Source organism: Lissotriton helveticus, chromosome 6 (assembly GCF_964261635.1).
Source record: "Lissotriton helveticus chromosome 6, aLisHel1.1, whole genome shotgun sequence".
In the NCBI taxonomy this organism is placed as follows: Eukaryota; Metazoa; Chordata; class Amphibia; order Caudata; family Salamandridae; genus Lissotriton; species Lissotriton helveticus.
Genome location: NC_136067.1, coordinates 1,412,620,058 through 1,412,643,975, shown reverse-complemented (window position 1 = coordinate 1,412,643,975; position 23,918 = coordinate 1,412,620,058). Strand labels below are relative to the sequence as shown.

Here is a 23,918-nt window from a genome sequence, read left to right as displayed (position 1 = left end):
TTTTTGAGGCCATAATAAAATGGTCGTGGGTACGAAGGGCCTTGATGTGGGCCTTTGTACCCTGTTTTGTGTTTTTCCGAAGAATCTCCTGTTGTTGCATGTGCCTCTGAAAGTTCCCTTGGTATCTGAACTTGAGCCAGAGCTATTTTATCCAGAATCTGATAAGTCTCTGTCCGTGTTGTATCCAGGCTTTCTTCCTGGTGGAATGTAATCGTCTCTGATGTATGGGTAGACCTTTTCATGGCTAAACATGCTAGTATCTTTCCTAAGTTTATGGAACTTGCTTTGTTTTAGCAATGTTTCAAATTCATTCATTGTTTGGTTAAGTTCCTCAAATCTCTTTAGTGAATTGACAGATTGGTACATCTTCAGACGAACCTCCATTATCTCCCTTTTGCTTTTCATTTCCTGAGTTAGCAGTGTTGCTGTCTTTATTATAATGTTTAGCTGATCCCACGTACAGTGCCATGAGATGAGAGACCAATCTTTTTAAAGGCTTTATCATGCTGGAATATAAAGAGCTCATTTTTCACAATAAGGCTTTGGGTGGCTGCATTTTCTCATAGGTACTCGGTCAACATTATGCCTTGCATCAAAGTCTTGATCTGTTCTCTTCTTAGTGTATTTAATTAGTACCAGTCTTTATTCTCTATCACGGTTTCTGAATTTCCTAGGCCTTCAAAAGGTGATAGTGGATAAGATATGCTCTACTTCCTCTGCTGAGAAAGTGAGGCCTGATTTTTCAGCCATTCTGCTTGTTAGTAGAAAAAGGGAGGAATGCACAAAATGTGCGAAGATGTATAAATTGTGCGTACTGTTTGCCTGGCGAAACAAGGATGCTACATCAACTCCCACAGCTGTGCACTGTCATCGACACTTCAAAGAAAGGGGGAGGTAGAAGAAAAAGAACAAGAGGGCTTGTCCTCCAACTAGATATGTAATAATCAAAGGGAGTCCATTCTTTCTGACACATGAAGGGTTTTTCTTCTCACGTTGATGTTTGTTCAGGAAAACATTGGGCTTTCCTTAAATAACCCTCACCCACCAAGGTTTCCTCTTGGTGGCATGCTTCATTGTTGGGTTCTTTCCCTCCTGATTCAGAACGGGCGTGCTGCGACCTACGTGTTTCATGTGAGCACCTATTGTTTGTAAAATGTATTTGGATAAAGTAAAAGGTGGGAGCGGGGGAGAGAGAGAGAGAATTAAACCTACAGTGAAGAACTGTCTTCTTATGTTTGAAAGTTTTTATCCAAGACATCTAAAAAAGAAGTTAACCATTTTTCCAGTTCCTTAAACTGAGACAAAATTGCTCCACACCTTAATGACTACAAAAAACAAGCAGAAACTTAATTGTCCAAGTTGGAACAGAGAAACTATACAAAAGGAATCATCTCTCGAGCCATGAAAGGGGCAAAGAACAACCATAGGGAGGCCCTACTGGAGGAACCCCTCGCTAAAGAGCATGATGAGAGACCAATATGCATTACCACCTACTGCACAGCATCCAATCAAATAAGCAAGACCATCAATAAACATTGCCCTTTTGTTCTTTTTCCTCTACTGCCTTTTTTTTTGGAATGTGTGAATTAAGCCATTTAAAAGCATCCACATTTACTATCCTATTGTGTTTGGCAATATTAGCCAATATTTCAGCCTCTGGCATACCCGGAAGGAGTGGGTAGGTTGTGGACAAAACGCAATATGCGGAACCTCAGTTACACATAGGAGCAAAGCCTTATGCATGACCTACCGGGTACTGTTGCAGACTGGTTGTTCTACTGATTTGGGTAGATCCAGGTACATACAGGTACAATAACAAATAGGTCATTGTTGTGAAAGAAAATTCTATGTCACAATTTTCAAAGTTTAGATCGTTTCACTTCTCCTGTCCTAAAGAATCCCTAGTAGAATACACTTAGAGGGAGAAACATGTTGACCTGCACTTTTCAACAAGGACACTCTAACCCGAGACATTTGGCTTGGGCAAGAGTCTTGTTGTCTGTTTTTACTTAGGGTAGGAGACCCCCAGAATAAAATTTTGCTTTTCGGTACTCCAAACCCTTTATTTTTTTTTTTTTTAAACCTTTATTGAGAGACACGTATAAGTACAAGCGCAGGCCTACAACCACAGGGGCCGGCCGCAAAATCAGGAGATTCAAAAAGGAGCAACATCAATGTGTACGGTAGAATGAATACAGGATAGACGTGGAATAAAGTCGTTACACAGTAAGCGCCAGGATAAGAAAGGTTTCATTTTATGATTTATAGAGGAGGCAGCAGCCATATCTACCAGGGCGTCATGCAACATATACAGAAAAAGAGGGGGGGGCGGGAGGGATGCAGCCCCCCACGCAATCAAATAACCACAGTAGGGCGAGGCCCAGAGACATCCTATGCCCATCAAAGGTTCAAAAATAAAGGACAAATCATAGCAAACAAGTAAATGGGACGCCACATAGACAGCCCTCCCGCCCCGAAAAAGAAGAAAGTGCAGACACTTACGAAACGAAGGAGAAAAAACAAAGGGACATAGCCCACCCCCTAGAAAAAGGCAAAAAGGGAACCATAGAATAAAACAAACTAAAATAACAAACACCCCCCCCACCCTACATCACTGTAATGGCTATGGCCTACCCCACTAAACAGCGTGCCTGTCGCCCAGAGTCACCCGAAATATAGAAGAAAGAGAAAGGGAATAATAACGAAGAAAGAGAAAGGAGAAAGAGAGAGAAGGAGAGGAAAAAGAAGGAAGAGAGAGGAGAGGAGCCGGCGATCGAAATACAGAACACCACCCCACCCGCAACAACGGATCACTAATCGAGGTCAAAAAGGATACTGAGAAAAGCCTACACAAAGGATGGAGACAGGAACTGTCCAAAGAATGAGGCCCGGAGATGCCATTTAACAAAACAAAAGTCCCGCAGGCACCCAGGCACGATCACCCCTGTCCACTTCTATGAAGAGCAGAGCTGCCAGACCCCGCCACGGCCAAGAAACAGCATGATACAGTGGGTCCATACCAGTCAGGGAAAGCAAGTGGGATCTTCGCGGAACACCGTCCTGGCCAACAAGAAGCAACCAGGAAAACTCGGCAGCAGTCAGAATGCAAAGTACCCCAAAGATCCACGTGGCCAAGCACAAAATCTGGGCTGTCCAGCACGAAGCAAAGAAATCAGGATGTAGGAAACACTGCAGCATCGGCACCGGGTCCACTTGATCCCATAGAATCGAACACCCAGCCGGAGATCCCAGCACAGCAGCTGGAGAAGTCTCAACAATACCAACTCGGGGAGACGACACCGCGTCACAAAATGGCGGAGCAACCATGGCGGCGATCCGCAACTCCAAGTCCCGGCATTTCAAGGACTGGTCGATCCGCAGAGCAGCCAGGGCAAACAAGACAGCACTCCGTGTAGGGGCCGCCCGAATCAAACGAGGTCTGGGGAGAGCAAATGCAGTAACGTCCCTGTCTCCAGGAGGAAGACACTCCGAGGGGCCATCCGCCATCTTGAGCACATCGCCCGCCGCCATTGTCGCATCCGCCTCCAAGTCCACCAGGAGCGCCGGAGGCCCCAGGACACACAGCCGATCCGCGGCGGATGGCGCTCGGCGGAGAAAGGAGAGTCACCAGAAGAACGGGCGTGCTCCCCACAACACTCGGGGGAGCCCTGCACCGGATCCCAGGCGGGACAATCAACAGGAGTGGGCTTCTCACCCGAGGGGTGCCGGACAGCGCGGCTTCTCTTCTTCGGGCCGGCAGGCAATCGGGCATGCGGGGTGGCCCACCATCGGGGGTGGGTCCGCTCCGGCGCTTCCGGCTCTCAGGCTCCCACCATCGGGTCTCTCCACCGGTTCCGGACCGCCGGCACTCCGAACACCTCCGGGCAGGCACAGCACTCGAGGCCCCGGCGTCAGGGCCGGGAAGGCCAGCAAGGCAACAATGGCAGAACTCAGAAACCACTGCACGCCAGAGCCCCGGAAAAGGACGGTAAGTGAAGGCTCTTCCTTGGTAACCGAATTCGGAACACCCCGAACAGGATTAAATACAGGATAGGTGGCGGGGAGGAAGGGATCTCGGAGCGAGGCGTTTATGCGACTGTTCCGATCGCCATCTTGGCTCCTCCCCCTCCAAACCCTTTTTAAGCACCGTCCTACATCTACACAGTTCCGCCCCACACCCGCACTTCACCATATGGCTAATGGATAACAGATCTCCAACAAAGTTCCCCTACTACAGGAAGACATGTGGTTATTGCACCGCCGACCCAATGAGGAGCAGCCTAGATGATGAAGCATGACACCTGAAAGGGTGTGTGAGGGCATTACAATCCAATATATGGATCCCCAACTCTAAACCCCTGCTGGGGCATAGCTGGTTTCGGTCTCCTTGACTCTAGAAAACCCTGACATTGAGGAACAGCATAATCTAATTTTTGTATACCTTGACCCTGGGGCATTTATGCTGGACTTCTTACTCTCTTATAAGAGTAAAAAGCCCCCCCCCCCGTCCCTTAATTTGTAAACATACATTTCATTGCCTCATTAGTCACTAGTAATGCCTGTGAAGGCATAGTAAAGAATATTATCAGAAACTCCAAGATTTTTATTTGCGAGTAACTCAGGGCTCAGTATTTTTAAAATATTTTTATTGATTTTACATAGTTGAATATGAGGCACTTAGGTTTTCTAAATGTGCCACTTTGCATCATAAGTCAAGGCATGTGTTAAATGAAACGAAATAACAGGAACAATTCCACATTTTTGCTAGTCTTTACAGGCCACAGTCATCAAATAAAGGTCCTGCCAGTGTCTTAAATACACATACATGGAGGTAGGTCTGCCATCTAAATTATTCACCACCATCTATGATTATGTATATGGTCAGTATAGCTATATATGTAGGGGCTTATTTACAAGCACCCTGTGTCACTTTTTCCCATAATAAAAGTGACGCACCAGGGTGCATTTGTTGGACAACATAAATATCAGGAATGTGCCAGACTGACTCCATGTAAACCCTCAGGATATGTTGGCCTATATCCCTGTTAGCCCACAGTGCACCAAATGGACCCCTAACCTTACAGGGTTGTGTGTGCAACCTTATAACATGTCAACCCTGATACCCCAAGGAAATTGTGGTAACAGATTTAGAACATTTTGTTTGTACTCTCGTGCATTTCAAAAGAAATACACAAGAAGTGCCCAGTAAGACGTTTCAATATATACTGAAACATTGTGATTCTTATATAAAATATGTCTACTGGTAACATCAATAGAATGAAACAGATTAGCGTAATTAGCATTACAAGAATAGTGAAAAAGATTAAACATTCCGCCATTGTGCTAAAATAATGCATGCATGCGGGTATATATGTTTTGTGTATAGTGTACTCCTACCTAGCACTCCATAACCTAGTCTTGCCTAGAGTGGATGATCTGTCAAATCCCTGCCTGTGTGGCATAAGTCCCCATTACCTGATGGTAAGTGTCATCAGGCTGTCTGTCTTGGTGTAGAGCTGGACATCCCTTGTGTTGGTAATCAGGAATCAGCGGAGCTGGAATCCCGGCATTTAGCAACCTTGCAATGTAAAAAAAAACCTTACCTCCTTGCTGCCGCGTCTCTTCTCGTCATCTCTCCTCATCGTTTCTCTGCTCCGGCCAGAAGCAGGATGCACCAGGCTCCCCTGAGCCAATCACAACGCTGTAGTGCAGCATTGTATTTGGTATGAACACTGTGGTTTGGCGCTCAGCCACGGACTGGGAGCCTGTGCATGTTCTCTACCCAGGCTGTAATGCAGCCTGCGCGGAGAACAATGAAAGTGCTTATGATAGTTTGGCCGGCCTGCTATGGCCGACCAAACTGTCATAACAGTGCATACCACTCCCCGTGGATACCTGTTATCCCCCAGGACCTGCCCTCAAGACTCCGGGACACAAAATAAAAGGATGATAAACCATGGTTTATTATTGTTTTATTTGTCTTTTCTTTACACTGCTTGAAGAGGGGGCGACGCTGCTCCAACATAGCAGAGGAGCCGCCGCTGGTTTAATGAACTCGAGGTTCACTTTGCAGATGATCTTAATAGGGTTCACCCTCTATTACTGTGGCACAGGGTCTGGACAAAGGGTGAGATACACTTAAATAGAATGATTATCCAAGACTGTTTACATCTCAATCCGGTAGGCAACTTACCATATTAAAAAATGTTGCAACAAGCTGGAACACTCACTCCTTTTTGAGGCCCACTAGTAGGCTTGAAAGGATAGCAAGGAGGGAATTAAAGTATTTGTGCCTTTAGCATGAGGATAAGGAAATATCTATAGCCATTGGACAAGCCAAGATCTATATCATGCTCAACCCTACCAGTCTATTCATGTTTGTATCACTACATGGCACCCACTAATGCTAGCCATCAAAAATATCTATAAGTACAATTCAGATTAAATAAGATGTTTCGAATTGTGACCTTCCTGTGTCAAAATGACGAGAAAGCTAGAGAAATGCCCATGAGATAAAACATAAGGGGTACTTCATTTTATGTTTTTTTGTCTTTACTTTGATGTGCCTAGATAAACCTTTTTTTTATACATTGCGTTCTTGGGGAGTCGTATTAAGTGCCAAATTACAGACAGTGTTAAAAACGAAAACAGCTACGCAACATGCAAAGTACCTAACATGTTAATCAACGTAGCATCCAGTGGTTCTATAAATAAAGTATAGGTTCAGTTTATTAGTGGTGGCTCCCTGTTGTACAGGAATTTCTAGAACTACCACGAGGTCAAGGGGGGTCTCGCAGTTCTAAAACTATATTGGCAACACGCGATGTATCAGTGCCCTAAAGGTGTGCTTCTGGGGGTCTCCACTGTCTGCTCCTCAGTACGGGTCTCGGTTGTGGTATTCTCTATGTTATCTACTCACCTGCTGTCCCATGCCCCCAACACATCTGTTCACAACCCCATGGGCGTCCGCAGAAATTTTTCCAGGGGGGGGCAAAATGTTAACATCATCACCATCCTCCGACATGATGTGTGCCAGGTGGGGCACAAGAAACACTGGGGCGCAGGAGGAGCCATTGGGGACAGGAAGCAGGCTGCATATGATCTCATACACCATAGTGTTGTTGTGCCACAGCCATCTCTTTCTTTTGTGGCACCCCAAAATCCATACCTGCCCTGGTCCCTAAAATTACCCCCTAGCACCCCAAAACCCATACCCACCCTGAACCCTAAAATTACCCCACCCCCCCTAAACTCATACCCTCCCTGAATCCTAAAATTACACCTGTGGCACCCCAAAACCCATACCCACCCTGAACCCTAAAATTACCTCCTAACACCCCAAAACCCATACCCACCCTTAACCTCAAAATTACCCATGCCCCCCCAAAACTCATACCTGCCCCAAACCCTACAATTACCCCCCTGGCACCCATAACCTATACCCACACTGACCCCTAAAATTGTCCCCCTGGCACCCCAAAACTCATACCCACCCTGAACCCTAAAATTACCCCCCCCTGGCACCCCGTAACCCATACCGCCCTGACCCCTAAAATTGTCCCCCTGGCACCCCAAAACCCATACCCGCCCTGAACCCTAACATTTCTCCCCTTGCACCCCAAAACCCGTACCCACCCTGAACCCTAAAATTACCCCCCTCTGGTACCCCAAACCCATACCCACCCTGAACCCTAAAATTATCCCCCTGGCACCCCAATCCCTAACCCACCGTGAACCTTAAAATTACTCCCTGGCACCTTAAAACCCACACCCACCCTAAACCCTCAAGTTACCCCCTGGCACCACATAAGCTGAACACTACATTCTGATTGTGTATCGCGCAGTCTCCCTGCTCAGGGAGGATCTGCTGGTCCGGATCGGCTCGCCCTGGTCCGGTTCTGCTCGCCCTTCTCTGGAGCTGTTCTGCCTGCCCTGTCCCTCTTTCGGACCCACCGGGCCTGCCTCCGTGCACACTGCCTGGACCTACTCTGTCTGGCCTGGTTATTTCTGCTTTGGACCTGCTGTCTTCACTGGCGGAGTGAGAGCACAGGTCTCACTTCTCTGAAGCTGCTCTCCCTCACCCAGACCCCCACTCCCCCTCCACTTGCTCTCTCATCTTCCTTCCTCCCTACTTCTCGGTATCTCTTTCTCCACTGCCTCTCTCTCTCTTTCTCTCCCCCCTCTTCGTTCACTCTCACTCACACGGTATCTGTCTCCCCGACCCCACCAAGTCTTCCTCTGTCCTCCCTCTCTCTTCCTCCTCCTCACGTCGGTGATAGGGAGCCCGGGGCCCTCTCTGAAAATGGTAGCTGGAGGTGACATTAAGTGTGAAAGCACCAAGGTGTGAACCAGGAGAAGAGGGGGGGCAGGGGGTGGGCGGCAGGTAGAGGGTCAAAGGGGGCACTGGCTCTCAGAGAGGTGAGACGGGGCGGGGAACAGCCTGAGGACAAAAACAACACCAGAGCAAGAGGCAGACGCTACTCTTTTATTCAAATGTGACTATTCTTTCTGCTTAGTAATATACTTAACAGCAACTGTTCAAGGCAGTCCATCACTATAATCCAATAATTATTTGAAAAGACTTTGCCTCAATCTTGTTATTGTGTCAGAGCGCACTATAAAGTTCGAGGTCTCCTTGCGCTTCTGACTAAATTATAAGATGGAGGGGGGGGGGCAGAGGGTACTCTAAAGGATATAGAAAAGAGCAGAGTCCCCAGGTGTTGTCTAGATGTGACATGCAATGAGATGCACAGGAGTTCACCTAGAACAGAGTGACGGTGACGGTGCAGGGAAATGAAGCCCACGTCTTGTCCTACTGAGCCCTGAAATGCAGAGGAGCTTCAGAATAGAACAGAGAGTGCGAGCTGGGGGGGAACCATGGCTGGAGCACCATGCTTAATGCATAGTGGCATGGGCGTACGCAGGGGGCAGGGCCGGCTTTAGCGCTGGTGGTACCCGGTGCAACAATGTTAGTTGGGGCCCCCAATGACCACCTCTACCACGGATTCTCTCACTAGCACCCTTTAAGGGTGACCAAGTCTCCACAACCACTCTCTCTCAGATGCATTGAATTCGTTATATAGCACTCCTCATACCATTAAAGTATGTCAGAGCACTTTGCATCACACACACATTACACAGACAATCAATCATACTTGTGTAAAATCAGTGTATAGGAAATGTTACATAAGCCAAAGGACAAAGGGGCATATTATCAAGGCCTAGCGATATTTTTATCGCCGCGTTTGCGACCGTTTTCGGACTAAATGTGACAATAAAAATATCGCTTTATTTACATGAGCGCGCTAACGCGTGTTCAATGGGATTAGCGCTGGCTTCATCATCGCATCGCCTTGCATTGCTAACGAGATGCAAGGCAGCGTGTCTCGTGAAACAACATGGGATATCATCATTAACCCTGATTCTCTTTATTTTCAAGTGTATCGCTAACACACATTGCAATATTATAATCAGCGCTAACCGGGTTTTTCGACAGTTTGGAACGCCTGCTATTTTCCTTACTAAGCCATATCTATAATGGGATATGGATTGTTATGCTGAGTCCACGTCTCCCATTATAGATTAGGTTTTCCCTAACGCGGTTGTCTATTGCTTGAATTCTGGCAATTTTCACTCTTTCCGCCGCTTTTGCCTGGATTTCTATCGCCTGGGCGATGCGCCTTACTGATAGTGCGCTCACCAGGCGATAGAATAAGGCGATATGCGGCGTTCATTTTTTGCACGCTACCCACGGCCACATGTTATCCATACTGGTAGGCAGTATAGTTCTACCCAAATTAACCCTTTTTGCAACATTAATCAATCTTCTATACTTAGCAGAGTGTATGCACTTCTATGATGAAAGTTAATACCTCACTATTCTATATTAGGACTTTAACTTATAAATTGCAAGTAAGAAAAGGATAGCTCTTTTAAAAGCAGTAACCTGCTGATCTATTTACATTCAATTCACTTTTTAATCTACTTGGTACAGTTCTTTGCAACAGGCATATTAACCCTTTGTACTACCTTCACATAAGTCAAAAACCTCAACTACACAAAACTCTGATCTCTGGCCAAGAAGAACATTAATCACAGGAGTTATCTTGACATTTTTGTGAGGCCCCGTAATTGCAGGAGGAAAGGAATGTGCAGCAGGTGCTTTTAAAATCATAATTAAGATGTAAACACAGCGCCCCCAGGAAGCCAGCACCCAGTGCGATGGCACTGGTCACACCGCCCTAGAGCCGGCCCTGGCAGGGGGGCAAGGAGGGGCACTCCAGGGGGGGGCAAGCGCCCCTCCTTGCCCCCCCTGCGGACGCCCATGGCTAAGCTCTTTGTTTCTGACGGTCAGAGCCTCTTCTGGCCCCAAATGTGGCACCCTTTAACCAGTGGGCTGCCAGTCACCCATTGTGCCACTGGTCACTCTATGTCACACCAGCTGTCTGACATACATTTTTCCTGTTTGAGACTGCAGGGGAAATCCCAGTGTCCAGATGAGGAAACCAAAGAAATTACTCCACCTCCGGGCACTGGAAGGTACCCCACAGTTCGTCAGGGAAACGTATTTTGTTTTTGAATGAAAATCTCTCTCTTTGTTTTTTGTTTTTTTTGGGGGGGGGAGGGGGGTTAAACAAAAAGGTTGCAGCGTTGGCCCATTAAACTTCGTACCCCTTGCTAAAGCATGTTGTACCCTGGTGGTGGCAGATCTGCTGAAGGCAGAGATCCTTGCCTACCTGATAGGATGAATGTATGAAATTAAATTAAAAAAAATAGTGAGCATAATGAAAGAATCCTTTTTTACCACCTGGGCTCTGTCTGGCTTCAATAATAATGCTTATGTCGTAGCTTCAGTCCAAACACACCTAGTCAATCCCCACCCTCTATCTTCAGTAGAGATGATTGTCCATTCATGAAGACCAGCTACTGATTAAGGTCTAAAATTGATCCCTCTAGAAAAGTAATTGACAATTTATCCTGGAAGAATGAGCTAAGTCCAACAGTATTTTATAACAGATATTAAGTAAGCTGTTAGAGGCCTCTATGGCTTTCTTTGAAGGTGAATATCTGATAGTGAGGAAGTAGCAAACGTTTAAAGTGATTTTTGAGCAACACACAGTTAACCCAAAGCTTGGTAGGTTGGAATGGCTTTGGAGCAGTTATCTTTACTTTTTAAAATATAGTTTTTTCCACTATGAGCACTTACAACACCTTTCAATTTATACCATCACAATACACCCTAAAAAAAAAACCAAACCTAGCATAATTTTTTGTAGTTGTACTTGCCACTTCGATTGTCTAGAAATTGCAATCTTATGCACAGATAACATGACTGGCCAAAATATGCATGTGAGAAATGCGACTTCTGAAGACTTGCATATCGGACCGCCAGCTCTGAATATTGTTTCTGAATTGAAACTGGGTACTCAAAGATAGTATGAATATTCAAAATGAGAATGCTGGCCCACTGTATGAGAGCTTTAAAGCTTTAGAAAGTGAAGTAGAGGTGTGGCTGTGATGCGCAGAGTGCGTAGTTGAACACCAGGGGCCCCATTATACAGGCAGAGCAATTTCCTTCATTACCCTGAGCGCACCATTAAAAAGGTGCGCCCAGCGAAATTAAGGAAAATGCAGCATATTATGATGAATGTGCTTCCCTCAGGGCAGCCGCAACTTGCGCTGCCCTGGGGGTAGTGCATTCAGGTGAAAAACGGAGTGGCTGCTTTTAAGCCGCTCCGTGTTTTGTCAGTGCAGGCGGCAACCCTCCTGCACATTGAAGGGGGATTAGAGAGTCAGTGACTGCACCTGCCTGCAAGTGGATGTCTGGGGGTTTCATAGGCCCCATTTCACCCCTCCAGAGGGCTGCTCCCAGGGAGTACACTGACAGTGCGCCTCCTGACAGCTTCTTTGTCTCTGCGCCTGTGTCGGTAATATGGTGCAGGCGCAGAGACAAAGGGATTCCCTCATTTGTATGGGTCATGCCCCCATGTAAAGGAGGGAATGCTCCCTAAAGATAGCGCTGGCGCTTTATGTGTGCCCACACTATTGGTATGACAGAAGGGGCCACCAAGTATCTGCGGCCCCTGCTGTAATACCAAACTGCCCGGGGGCGCGCAAAGCGGGTGCAAATGCCCGTTGCGTCCCAGGGGCACTTTGTGTAAAACATCCCTATGTTGAAGTTTGCTTGGCGAACGCCCAAAAATGTAAGCTTTTCGAGTTACATTTCTAAAAAGGAACTAGCCCTAGGTAAAGTTACACAATGCAAGTATATGGTTATCTCATACATGCTGTAAAAAAACAAACTTTGATTTTCCTCTTGTTTACAGCATCTGAATCAGTGCATGTGGTCTCAATGAATTCTCCAGAGAAGAGCCAGTCTGTATACCGGGCCTCTTTAACGAAACGAAAAATCCCAGGTAAGTGCTTAGCCTTCAGTGATATAAACTAATGCGTATACACTGTGTACAATAAGTAACCATATGTGGATAATTGTGCGATACCAGAATACATCAATTTCACCTTAAGAGAGCCAGTGCTTTTTTATAGATACCAATTCTCACAGTCTGAATTATGCAATAATATAACCATTGGTCTCGCAAATAATAGCATTAATTTGGTTTCAAATGTGATTTTGTTGCATTTCAGAGCTGCCTATGGCTCCCTGAGAGACTTCACGCGCACAGAGCGAACGGTTAAGATGGGGAGGCTTGCAGCAGTGCAAGCATATGTACCTCCACTCTTAAATTTCGGTGTTTGGCAAGATGCTGTGGAAGCATGGAGTGAAAGCTGCTGCTAGGAGTGCTGGCACAACATACTGATAGGCAGGAGCTTTTAAATCTGCCCCTTCCAGAGATATGGTGTCTGGAGTGAGAAGTAACCACTGAGAATAAAGCTGCTGAGAATATCCCTGTGCTCAGACCAATGGGTCCACACACTCTGCTACGCCACAGCATGGTTAGAAAGAATAGCAGTCGATTAGAATGGTGTCTCTCTGCAGACTGTTTCTGGATTGCCTCACAATCTAAAGATCTGGGTTTCTGCATAGAAGCGTGTGTAGCTTCTAGTAAGCGGGTGTAGATGTAGCCATGCTTTGATGAGCCCTACTTCCTTCAGCCAGTCTTTGCCAGTAGAGGTGATATTCCCCACTTGCTTCACCCATTGTACTGTTCTGTCCCTGTCATTGGTTCAGGTCACCCTCTGTATGTACATCCTTATCTGGAGTTTTCAGTATGAGTGGAATGGTGTGTCTAAGCAATCATTCCTGGGCCAGTACTGGCTTTGTATATCACAATTATTGTGAAATTGTAATCCCCACATGATACTCTAGAGCCCAGCATTTTATCCAGGATCTCTGGTACACCCACTTCCAACTATCTCCTTAATGTATTTGACAGTAGGAAAGCTACCCTTGCCATTTTTTGCTTATCTTATCCGAGGACAACCGCTGATGCAGGAACCAATGAGAGCAGTGCCGAAGGTCAGTCTCTTGGAGAAGGCATACCTGGCAACTGGAGTCACTCTCCTCTTGACTGGGACATTGATGCCTGTAGCGCTGAGGATCAAAATCGTAAGTTCCGCCATGTGTCCCAGTAGTATGTGCTCCTGGTCCTTCCCGATTCATATCATAAGTTTGTGGGCTATTTTGCACTAGATGGCTATTGCATAGCTTCTATATGTGTGACTGCCTTGACTGCAAGGTTATGAATATCCCTCCTCTTTCTTGCTAAAATGATTTTGTGACAGGCTCGAGAGAAATGGGCAATAAGCGGCTCTTGGTTAGAACGGGTTTTATTGTATCGTACAGATGATCAGTACACGTTTTCCTTATAGGCAGAGTCCGACGTGGAGATCGGCTTCTAGTGGACCTCCTATGTCGAGGCTTGATTGGGACGAGTCGGCGATAGCCTTTAGGACTCCGTCGGGGCGATACTTCCTCCGTGTCCGTCTTGACTCTCGGGACAAACAGACAAAGATAATGTCTCGTGAGAGATGTGTTCGTAAATGTACAGGTGATGGGGAAAAGGTGTGAGGAAGCAATAACCCGTGCAACACTCTTTTGTACAAGGTACTAAACGTGAGGGGTTGTGCTCGGATAAGGGTAAACCGGGACAGGGGGATACCAATTTTACACAGTGGAACCGCCCTTACGTCCCACCCAGCCCCGGATTGTATTGCGTACCTGGGTTAGCCACACACCTCCCCCGGGTGTGTGGCAGGGCAACTCGTGAGGTCGTTGGCCTCCTGGCTTCTCCTCCGTCACAGGCGCCGCTACTTCTCCGCTCTCGGCATCCTCTGTTCTTCCCGTATCTTCTTCTACTCCGCTCCGCACCTCAACACTCTTTCTCCACGACTCCTCTTCGCTCCGGGTGAACAAGCACACCTGGCTCTGGCGTTCTTCCGTATAAGACGTCTCCGCCTCATCGCACAGACCCTCCCATTCCTCAGCTGTCTCAAAATTAAAGGGCCAGTGTATCGCCTCGTCCTTCTGGGCGCTGGGTCCGGTATCGATGGGCTGTGAAGGGTAGAAGAGGGGGGTTGAAGGTGGTGAGACCCCCTGCAAGATCCCGTGGTCATGAACAGGAGTATACGGTGAGCCTACGCCGTTACAGATTTATTTTAAACCTCTTAACAAAATTACTTTGACCACCGCCCCCCCTGACGTGGCCATCCGTGGCTGTAGGGCCAAGAACAGTCTTTTTCATAATACGAATGTTGTTCCTCTCATCGCCAAACACCTTCTCTGGTGGTTCCATTGTCGGCTCCTCCAACCATTAGCTCAGTTCCATGTGTGTGTCCAGGAAGCCCCAGGAGTCCCAGCGCAGATTATAAGTACCTTTAAAACAAACCCATGGGTCTTGATGCTGTTGTGTGGGTGGATCAATAGGGCCTGAGACTCTCCCTTAAATGTCTCTTTTGAAAAAATTTGCATTCTCCATGTGCTCCTTGCCCGTTTTTATGACTCTGTCTTGACTGCTTGAAGTGAGGAGGCCTTTGATGACCCCTCTGGATCTCCTTGCCACACTTGAGGATCTCGAGAGCAGCAGTCAAGCTTTGGACAAGGATCGCAGCTAGCATTTAATGCTGTCCCAAGTAAAGATTATGTGAAAGGGGGGATTCCATTAATATTTAACTTCTTTGCTTCTTAAAAATTATGTGGCCAAATTAAACTTCTGTCTCTTCCTCGAAGTGATGGCCGACAGGTCTTGATATAAAACAATTTTGTGGCCAACAAAAGTAATCTGGATGATGTCTCTAGCTGCTGCCTGGATAGATTCTTTCTGTTGAAAGTAATGCAGGCATAACAAGATGTCTGGTGGCCGGTCTCCCTTGCTTTTGTTTGGCACCACACAGTGGGTGCGGTCAAATAGGATCTCCTTGGCTCTGAGGGTTTGTAGAATATGTTGGTACAATCATCATTTAGCATAGTTTTTTATGTTTCCATCCTCTGCATTTCGTGCGACTACTTTTATACAGATATTATGCCTCATTGACCGATTCTTGTTGTCGAATTGGGAAGATGTTAACTGGATCTTAAGTGACAGTAGTTCCTGCCAGAAAACTTGCACTTTCTCTACCAGCGTGTCTCCTGTGGTTTCTAACAAGGACACTATATCTCCGAGGTAAAAGAGTTCTTGTTTGAGAGTTTGGACAGGTTGTCGAACTGTACTTTTCAGTGTTCAAAGGTAATCTCGCAGGTTCTTAAAGAATTTCTCCTTGAAACAATGAGTCACCTTTTATTCTTGAGAGACACCTTTGTTTTCTGATGCCTGGATGCGCACAGATGAGCCTACGGGTTTTTTGGCTCCAGTCTTGTCTAGCCGAGCTTGCGCGAGACAGCATTTCTCTTATAGAGAAGTCTTTCTTGTTCTTGTTCCTAGCTGTTACCATTTGGGAAGCCATATAGGGCCCACTTATGAAGTCCAAGGATGTGCTGTAGTAGGTAGGGGTCCAGAATACTTCAGTACACATCCACCAGAGAAAGTCAATTTAGGGGACCCCAACACTATAAGCTTTAGTGGCCTAAAGTTCCTAGTCTCGTGCTGAAGGGTTTCTTGAGTACCTGGCGACTCCATTAACCCCCTCAGGGGCATCTATTATGGGAGTTGAAGGGCAAGTCCACCTTGTTATACTGCTGCGTCGGTACTGTAGTTATATGTCCTACCTTTGTAGATACAGATCCTCTTCCCTTAGGATCTAGAATAAGGGACCACATCACACAGCCTCCTTTAAATTTAACCTGGCTACCATATGAGGTACAGATTCAGCCTACAATAGCCTGTATGATACACAAAGCACTTCACCAAAGTACCCCAGTGTATCTCGTCCAGAAACTCGAGCTCTCTAATCCCCTTCTCTGTTATTGACACCACCAAAATTCTAAAAGAAGAACACCTACAACCGCTCATTCACAAGAGCAGCACCACGAATTTGGAACTCTGCTTCTTTAGATGAGGCTAATCTCTTCAACCACCTCCTTCAAGAAAGTGGTGGAAGCCTTTCTGATAAACACATTTCTTCTTAAACTGACACTTCTATTTTCAATCGCAGGTTTGACCTTAAGATTTGTATGATTGGTTTTTCTTTTATTTGTATACTTGAATGGTTGTACAGCGCCCTGATATCCTTGGGTCATGCTTGCACTGTATAGAATTCTTTAAATAAGTAAGTAAATAAATATAATAAATGCTTGGTTCAGTGAACAAACTGAGCAAAAGCTGAAAGCCAGTACAACAATAAAACGTTGCCAGGCAAGGAGATTTGTGCTCAGTTCTGTTTGATACTAATCTTAATACTATTCTTCTGGATGTGAACCTCATACATAGGAAGATTCTACAACTTCAGTGGTTCATTGGTAGTTCTCCTTAGATGGTATTTGCTAGCCTTACACAGTCTTTTCCTGTTTGAACTATGTGAGTCTGTGAGTGAAGCAACAAGTGATTTTGTGTTGCTGTGATTGTATAGCGGTCTTATAGTGAGTACATGTCTCACAAACCTATCCCAACTTGCTCATGACCTAAAATATAGACATATGTGTCAATTGCTGCATTGAGAAATAGCTGTGGCCCAAAAGGAAAACTGAAAAGACAGAGAACTCAGTTGTCTTTCATAGGATTACTGCTGGAAAGCTGGGGGTGGCAAATCTTTCCAGAGGTACTTAAAAGACATATTGTGAATAGGATATGTTCACAAATCTGAAACCATGAGGATACATAACTCTGTTGGTGCAGCAATTGTTTGTTAATTCTGCACCCCAGCAGCTTGGTTATGTAGTATTTTGATAAGGTGCAAAGTTGTTTCATCGCAAACTTTGGGCCTCATTTAATATTTGTTGGACTGCCCGCTGCCCTGACGGATGTGCCACCCACCCCATTTTTAAATAACCACTGGCCCAGCAGTCATTTAAAGCATTGACAGGAACCGCCATCACGGTGCTTCCTCACAATATATCATATGTTTGATAGACAAATCGTCAAAATGACGGAGCTGTTTGTCAAACTCACACAATTTAAAAAAAAAAAGATAATCTTAAAGTAGGAAAAAAAAAACAATGCTATTCTCGCCATGGGAATTTTCTTCCATGGTGGTGGGGCATTGAGCACTTTTCAGTGCCCCTTACTGCCAGGTGTTATATGGTGGTTAGGGCATTGGAAAATGGCTGACATCTAAATTAGGTGGGCAGATATATAGCCAAACCTGTGTTGGAGGTGTTTGACGACAGCAGAGACAGTGCAGTCTACGCCATTGTCAAACTACTTGCTGAATTCAAATCAGACAGGTGGACCATTATACTGGTAGGGAGGGAACACTGTTACTGTTTCAGCTTTCCTGCCATGTATTCCTCTTAGACGTGTGTATGTATGTAAGTATGTGGCATTTGTGTATCATAATCCTAATAAGGAGGCGTTGCGCTATTCAGGGTCAAAGGCAAAGATGTAGTCAAAAAGTCAGTGGAAAGTTAAGTGATTCGTGTTCAGACAGAGAATCAGGAGGCAACATGTTCTGACTTTTGGGACATGGGTCCAGATGTCAGTCTGACTTTAGTGGCATTAGCCTACTCCTTGGAACTTTTAATTATGCAGAATTTGCTCTCCCTAATGGCAGGATGCAGTCCAAGGAAAAATAAGGGATAGGCAGAACAAATGAGCCAACTATATTTATTTGTCGTAATCAGCACATTTCCCAACTGATACTAGACCCCAGAGTTTGGGTCTTGTACATGGATGTGCTTGTCTCAGAGAAGAATTCTGACCTTCCAAGATTTTCCACAGAAGTAAAATCTCCAAAGCATAGGCGTGGGGGTGGGATGCTCCTTTAGTTTCTGTGGCCCCGAATCATAAGTCCTGCTTTTTGTGAGTAACTGAAGTCTCTTGGTGAAGAGCATGCTACTGAAGATCCGTAAAAGGGGATAATATGTATTCTATTCATTTTTCTAATACTGCCATTTTCTTTCATCAGAATCTAATATGCCAAACCCCTTGGTGGCTCTGTATGTGCCCATCTTTTCTTTTGTCACTCCTCTTCCGCGTCAAGCTCTTAAATGTCTGTGGTGACTGCCCTCAAAGTTGAAAACAAGGATGCTTCAAGGCAGAATGCACTGATAGTTCAGTTATCCATTCACACGTTCTATGTCCATCATTGCATGTAGTTTTCATCATGGTATTTTTTTTCAGGGTTTGCAACATAAATCTTGCAAACCATTTTGGAATAGAGAATTCTGAAGTTGTGACTCCTGGCTCAGGATGTCATGCCTGTCTCGGCTAGACATCTTGGCTTTGTCTCTCCTTCATTGTTATGTGAACAGACATTTAGGGGGAGATTTATTAAGATTTAACGCCGTTCCTGCGTTACAAAAGTGACGCAAATCAGTGCAGTTTTTCCCCAATTTACTATCCAGTGCTAAACTTGTTTAGCGCTGGAAATAACAGAAAAGTAATGCGAAGCAGCGCAGAACACTGGTTTGCATTACTTTGCGCCATGGGGGTGTACCAAGGCTGGAGCATGGGCCTTACCATGCAACCACCCACGGTTTCTCAGGCTAAACCCAATTTACTAAATAAAGTAGATTGGGTTTAGCGTGAGAAAACTGTGCCCTTTTCAAGTAGGTGCAAGGAAGGAGAAATGCTTTCATTTCTCCTTACTTTTCCAACTTTGCATGTGTGCCGCACTGTGCAGCATGCATACAAATTGGGAAACACTTTGCATCATGACTGGGCCCTGAATCTGGTACAGGCAGGGTACCCTTCCTGTACAAAACCTTTGCTAGACGAATGCACACACCCAATCACTATGACGCTAAGGTGGGTATGTGGCGCACAGCAGCTGAAATCAGCGCCAGCGCAAGGAAGGGGGAGGAGAAAGTCATATCTCTGAAGATGTGGCTCTCTCCTGCTCCCTCCCTGTTACGCAACGTAGCGCAGCCTCACAGGAGGTTGCGCTATGCTTTGTGAATTTTTTGTAAATCTCCTCCCAAGTGTCCCACTCCCCAGTACCTTTGTGTACATTTTCTTTGGTTCTCCTATTCCTGAAGCAACCTCTCTTTTGGTGTTATTATCAGCACCGATTCTTGCCCAAAGCCCTCTATTGTCATACAATGTTTTCAATCTAAAATATACTTGGACCTCACTAGGAAAGTAACCACCCTTTTTGTAGTCACCAAACTTCATCAGTTAGTTCTTTAAATACTAGATATTAATTAGGTGACACTAATCATATTTAGAGGGCTATTGTATTAACCCCACAAAAGAAGAAAGGTAAAGAGTAAATAAAGTATTATAAAATATACCAAAATGCCTTTTTGGGGTGTTCGATCATTTCATTTTAAAAGGGTAAACTACCTATAGAGATGGATAATACATATTGTTACATGTAGATAATATCACCTAAATGTTAGCTCTCATAATTTAATAATTTCACAACATATGAACATATGTGAGGAGCAGGTCTGGAAATCGTCTTGTTTTAGTCATGTAGCAATATTGATTAACACCTTCAGAACAAATCATCCATTTTCCTGCTAAAAGGGTAAGTGACAAACATAATTAATTAAAAAATTAGTGGCCATCTTTGTTCCCAACATTTGAGCCAGCTCCAAATACATCTCCACCTAAAAATCACCAGATTACCAGCAGGAGGCAATCATGTGTGTTAAATTATTGTGATCTGCATTTTGGGCATACTCCTATATTAATTATAAATGTATTGATTTGAATAAATCTATAGTGGAGAAGCAAGTTCCAGCAGAAGTGGTGCAGACAGAATGTGGTGTCTGTCAACGTATTGGATAATAATTTCCTAGAGCACACCAAGTCCTTGACAGCAATTTCTGACCAATCCTGGATCTTGTGGACTGATACATTTTCTTCATCAAATGTATGTGATTTTATTGTCATCTTGTAAATCTGTGCATTATCAAATACATTTCAATATATGGATGTTTCAATGACTAATAGGGATACAATTGTTATTTCTTGTATTTGCATTCCTAAAATAATATTGTTATTATTATTTTTGTAGAGTAAAAAAGGAAAAGAAAAAAATACAATACCATAAACATACCTTCTCCCGTTACATGCATACCATTCAGGATGCTCACTTTCCCCTCAGCACACAAATTTGCTAGCAACAAATGTGGTCCATTATTGTAAAGCAGACTCTTTCCACATATCGATATGCTTTTGTCAGGCATAATTTTCATCACATTAACCATTCTGTGCATCATTATCGGGTATTTTTGTTCCAATTCAACATGTATCAACTCACACTTCTGTGAACCCCGCATTCGGCAGTTACCCATTTGATAATTTCTTTTTCCCAATGCTGGATATTTGGAGATACTCTCTTAATCTTCTTTAAATGGCTAGGAGTATTCCCAGTTCAACACCTTTCCCCATAGTTTCCATTTCACTTTTTTAGATACTAGGACCAGTAAACATAGTTTCATTGTTAGTTGTAGTGTTAACCCTGTCAAAATGCTGAGCAAGTCCACTACTGCCACCCAAAACCTGTGTATCCATGGGCATCAACACAACCAAATTCAGTCCGACATAAGGGGTAATTGGTTTTGTAATGAGGGTATATTCTGTATAGTAGTTGCGGAGTCATATATACCGTGTGTACACATTTACAGTGAATCAATTTTAATCTGGCATTGTGGGTGAGCGTTCTATAGTTTTAAAAAACTTTATGCCAGTGCAGTTCCCCAAATTCCTACTCAAGATTCTTATCCCAGTTTGCTTTCAAACTATTCAATCATTTGCTTCCCCATGGTAACACTGATAAATATGGATTTGAGATCAACTTTCAACCAACCAGCAGCCCCAGTCTCATTTGGTTCATCCTGTGAACCTCTTGCTCTTGTGGTAAGTCCTGCCAGATCTTGTTCCCATCTGAACCCAGTCCAGCAATTAGGTCCTGTTTATACTCTATTTATCACAGAAAGCATTAAATCCCAATAGTCGACCATCGTTTATATCGCCAATAGTTGGGGCTTCCCTCTGATCTCCCTTTCCTCCATGAAAACCCAATAATTTGGGCACAATTTACTACACCATGGTATTAACTGCATAATATACATGTGTTTGTAAACCTTTTGTCAAATCACAGTTTGCCAGATTGTTACTATTTTGTATACACATAATTTTAATTGCTTTCGAGGTGCCAGAGGAAGGGACATTAGGCCCATCGGGTAAATCAGCAATTGTAGTACCTCATTAAATGAGTTTTTTATCTCCCAATCCACCCATTATAAAACAAAATGCAATTTTGTAGCCCTATAATATGCCCCAAAACTATAAACTAGCATATTGTCTTCTTCGCATGGCAGTGTAAGAAATTGGTTATTGGTTAGAGTGTGGTAAGTAACTACATCAAGCACTAATCACAATCCTTGTTGGGGTGAACAACTAAAGTCGCTGAATAAATCTGAGCTCAACCACCTGTAGCTATGGCACAGAGCAGACAGGCTTAACCTGGGGGGCCATCTATAGGAGGCAACACAGACACCCCGAGCCCCCCGAGCCCTCCGCAGTTGTGTCTCCCGGGATCCTAGGGTGGTGAGAGGGGTGCCCTGTGCACGTTAAAAGTAGCTCAAATGACCCTCCTGACAATTATCATGTTTGGTTCCAGGCTCAAAGACCACTATCAGCATCAGTTGAAAGAAGTCCTTCTCAGGAATGTCTAGCTTCAGTGTAATATGTGTTACTGCGAGTCTTCTTCCGCTCCCGTTGACGATGACTGATGCGAAGCGCCCAGACTTCAACCCGGCCGATTTATGCACCTCACATGTTTTAGAAAAATCTCCACTTGTTGCGGATTGGTGAAGAACCGCTGCTTCCCCTGATGCTTTACCCTGAGCCGAGCCGGGTACAACAGCGCATAGTCAATTTGCTCTTTCCGCAGTTTTTTCTTGACTTCAATGAACTTACGCCTCTCCTCCTGAACAATGGGCATAAAGTCCGGGTAGATGGAGAACGTGTTACCATCGTAGGAAAGAGTTTGCTTATTTCTTGTCACACAAAGGGCCACATCACGATCCCTGTAATTCAACAGTCTAGCTATTATGGGGCGTGGGGTGCTGCCCGGTGGCGGACGCGGCCCGAGGGATCCATGGGCCCGCTCCACAATGAATTGGCTGGAGAAGGATTCCGCTCCAATGGCATCTTTCAACATTTTTTCGACATAGTCCTCCATTCTGCCAGTGTTGGTCAATTCTGGAATCCCCAGCACGCTGATATTATTTCGTCTACTGCGGGCCTCCAAGTCCTCATTCTTAGCCACAATTATCTTCAGAAGTTTATCCATGCGATCAAGCTGCATCGTGTTCCTGGTGGTTGCATCCTCAGTGTCGGATATGCGCCGCTCGGTTTCTTTGATGCGATCTTCCTGGCCCTCCAACTTATGGGCTATGGCATCCATCCGTGAGGACATTCTGTCAACTTTGTCCACTATTGTGGCGAATCCTTGTCGAACTTCCTACAGAATGCTCTGCACATCTGTGATCTGCGCGGCGGTACCCCCTTGGGTCTCGTCTCTCCTATCTGGGTCCTGGTCATCCTGAGTGCCTCGAGTACCTCTTTTTGCTGCTTCAAAATTCACCTTGGGTTGCCTGGTGTCTAGTTTCCCATGATGGCACCAGTTTGGGTCGCAACTTCGTGTAACAGTCCACTATTTTCTCCTAGTAGAGCACACAAGATCTTACTCAAAAGGAGAGTAGGGTGGATTGGGCCTCTGGAAAAATGTAATGGGGGTGACTGTGTTATAATTATTTTTGGGAACCCTAGAATTGCTGGAGGTATTCTAAAAAACTTAGAGGCCACACCTGTTGGGCCATTAGATATGAGTATATTCCCATTGGGCTTTTTCTATCACCACTCAATGTCACAATGGCGTACCAAATTTACAAAGAGAGAGGTTCACCCAAAGTTTGTGTCCACCATGTGCCCCGGTATTTGCTATGCCCAATATAAACGAAGTACCATTAGATGACAATGAATGACTCAGTGCTGAGTCAGGCTGGGCCGGCGTTCATGGGGACCACCTGTCTGTGCACGATAAAGACATATCTTTGGACATCCAGAAAAAGCGGCACCCTAGGACGGTTCATACACTTGTACCTACACCACAGGGACCCTCTATCCAGGGGATGGTAATAGCCAAAAATGTTATAAATACCAGTGATGTTAACCCTAGCATCCCCAATAGTATACTAACAGATAACCAGGTAGGAAGCCCCCAAATAGAAGGGTATGAGTTCTCCATCTGGAACATAAACGGGCTAGCAAGCAAGGTCTCAATAACTGAATGGGCTAATTTCATTTCCAGTTATGACATCATATAGCTACAAGAGACCTGGTGTGTTAGTCTGGTACACGTGGAAGGATATTCCTCTTATTTCTTGGCAGCTATAAGTTCCAAAGTAG

General features: G+C 45.0%; 1 protein-coding gene across 1 annotated transcript in view; it reads left to right on the top strand.

The window, feature by feature from the left end:
* FNDC1 (fibronectin type III domain containing 1) overlaps positions 1-23,918 on the top strand; it is a 1,317,427-nt gene that overhangs the window by 337,574 nt on the left and 955,935 nt on the right. The window contains exon 3 of the mRNA XM_078649203.1: positions 12,327-12,416. Within this exon, the coding sequence (XP_078505329.1) occupies positions 12,327-12,416 (90 nt within the window). The remainder of the gene's footprint in view (positions 1-12,326; positions 12,417-23,918) is intronic.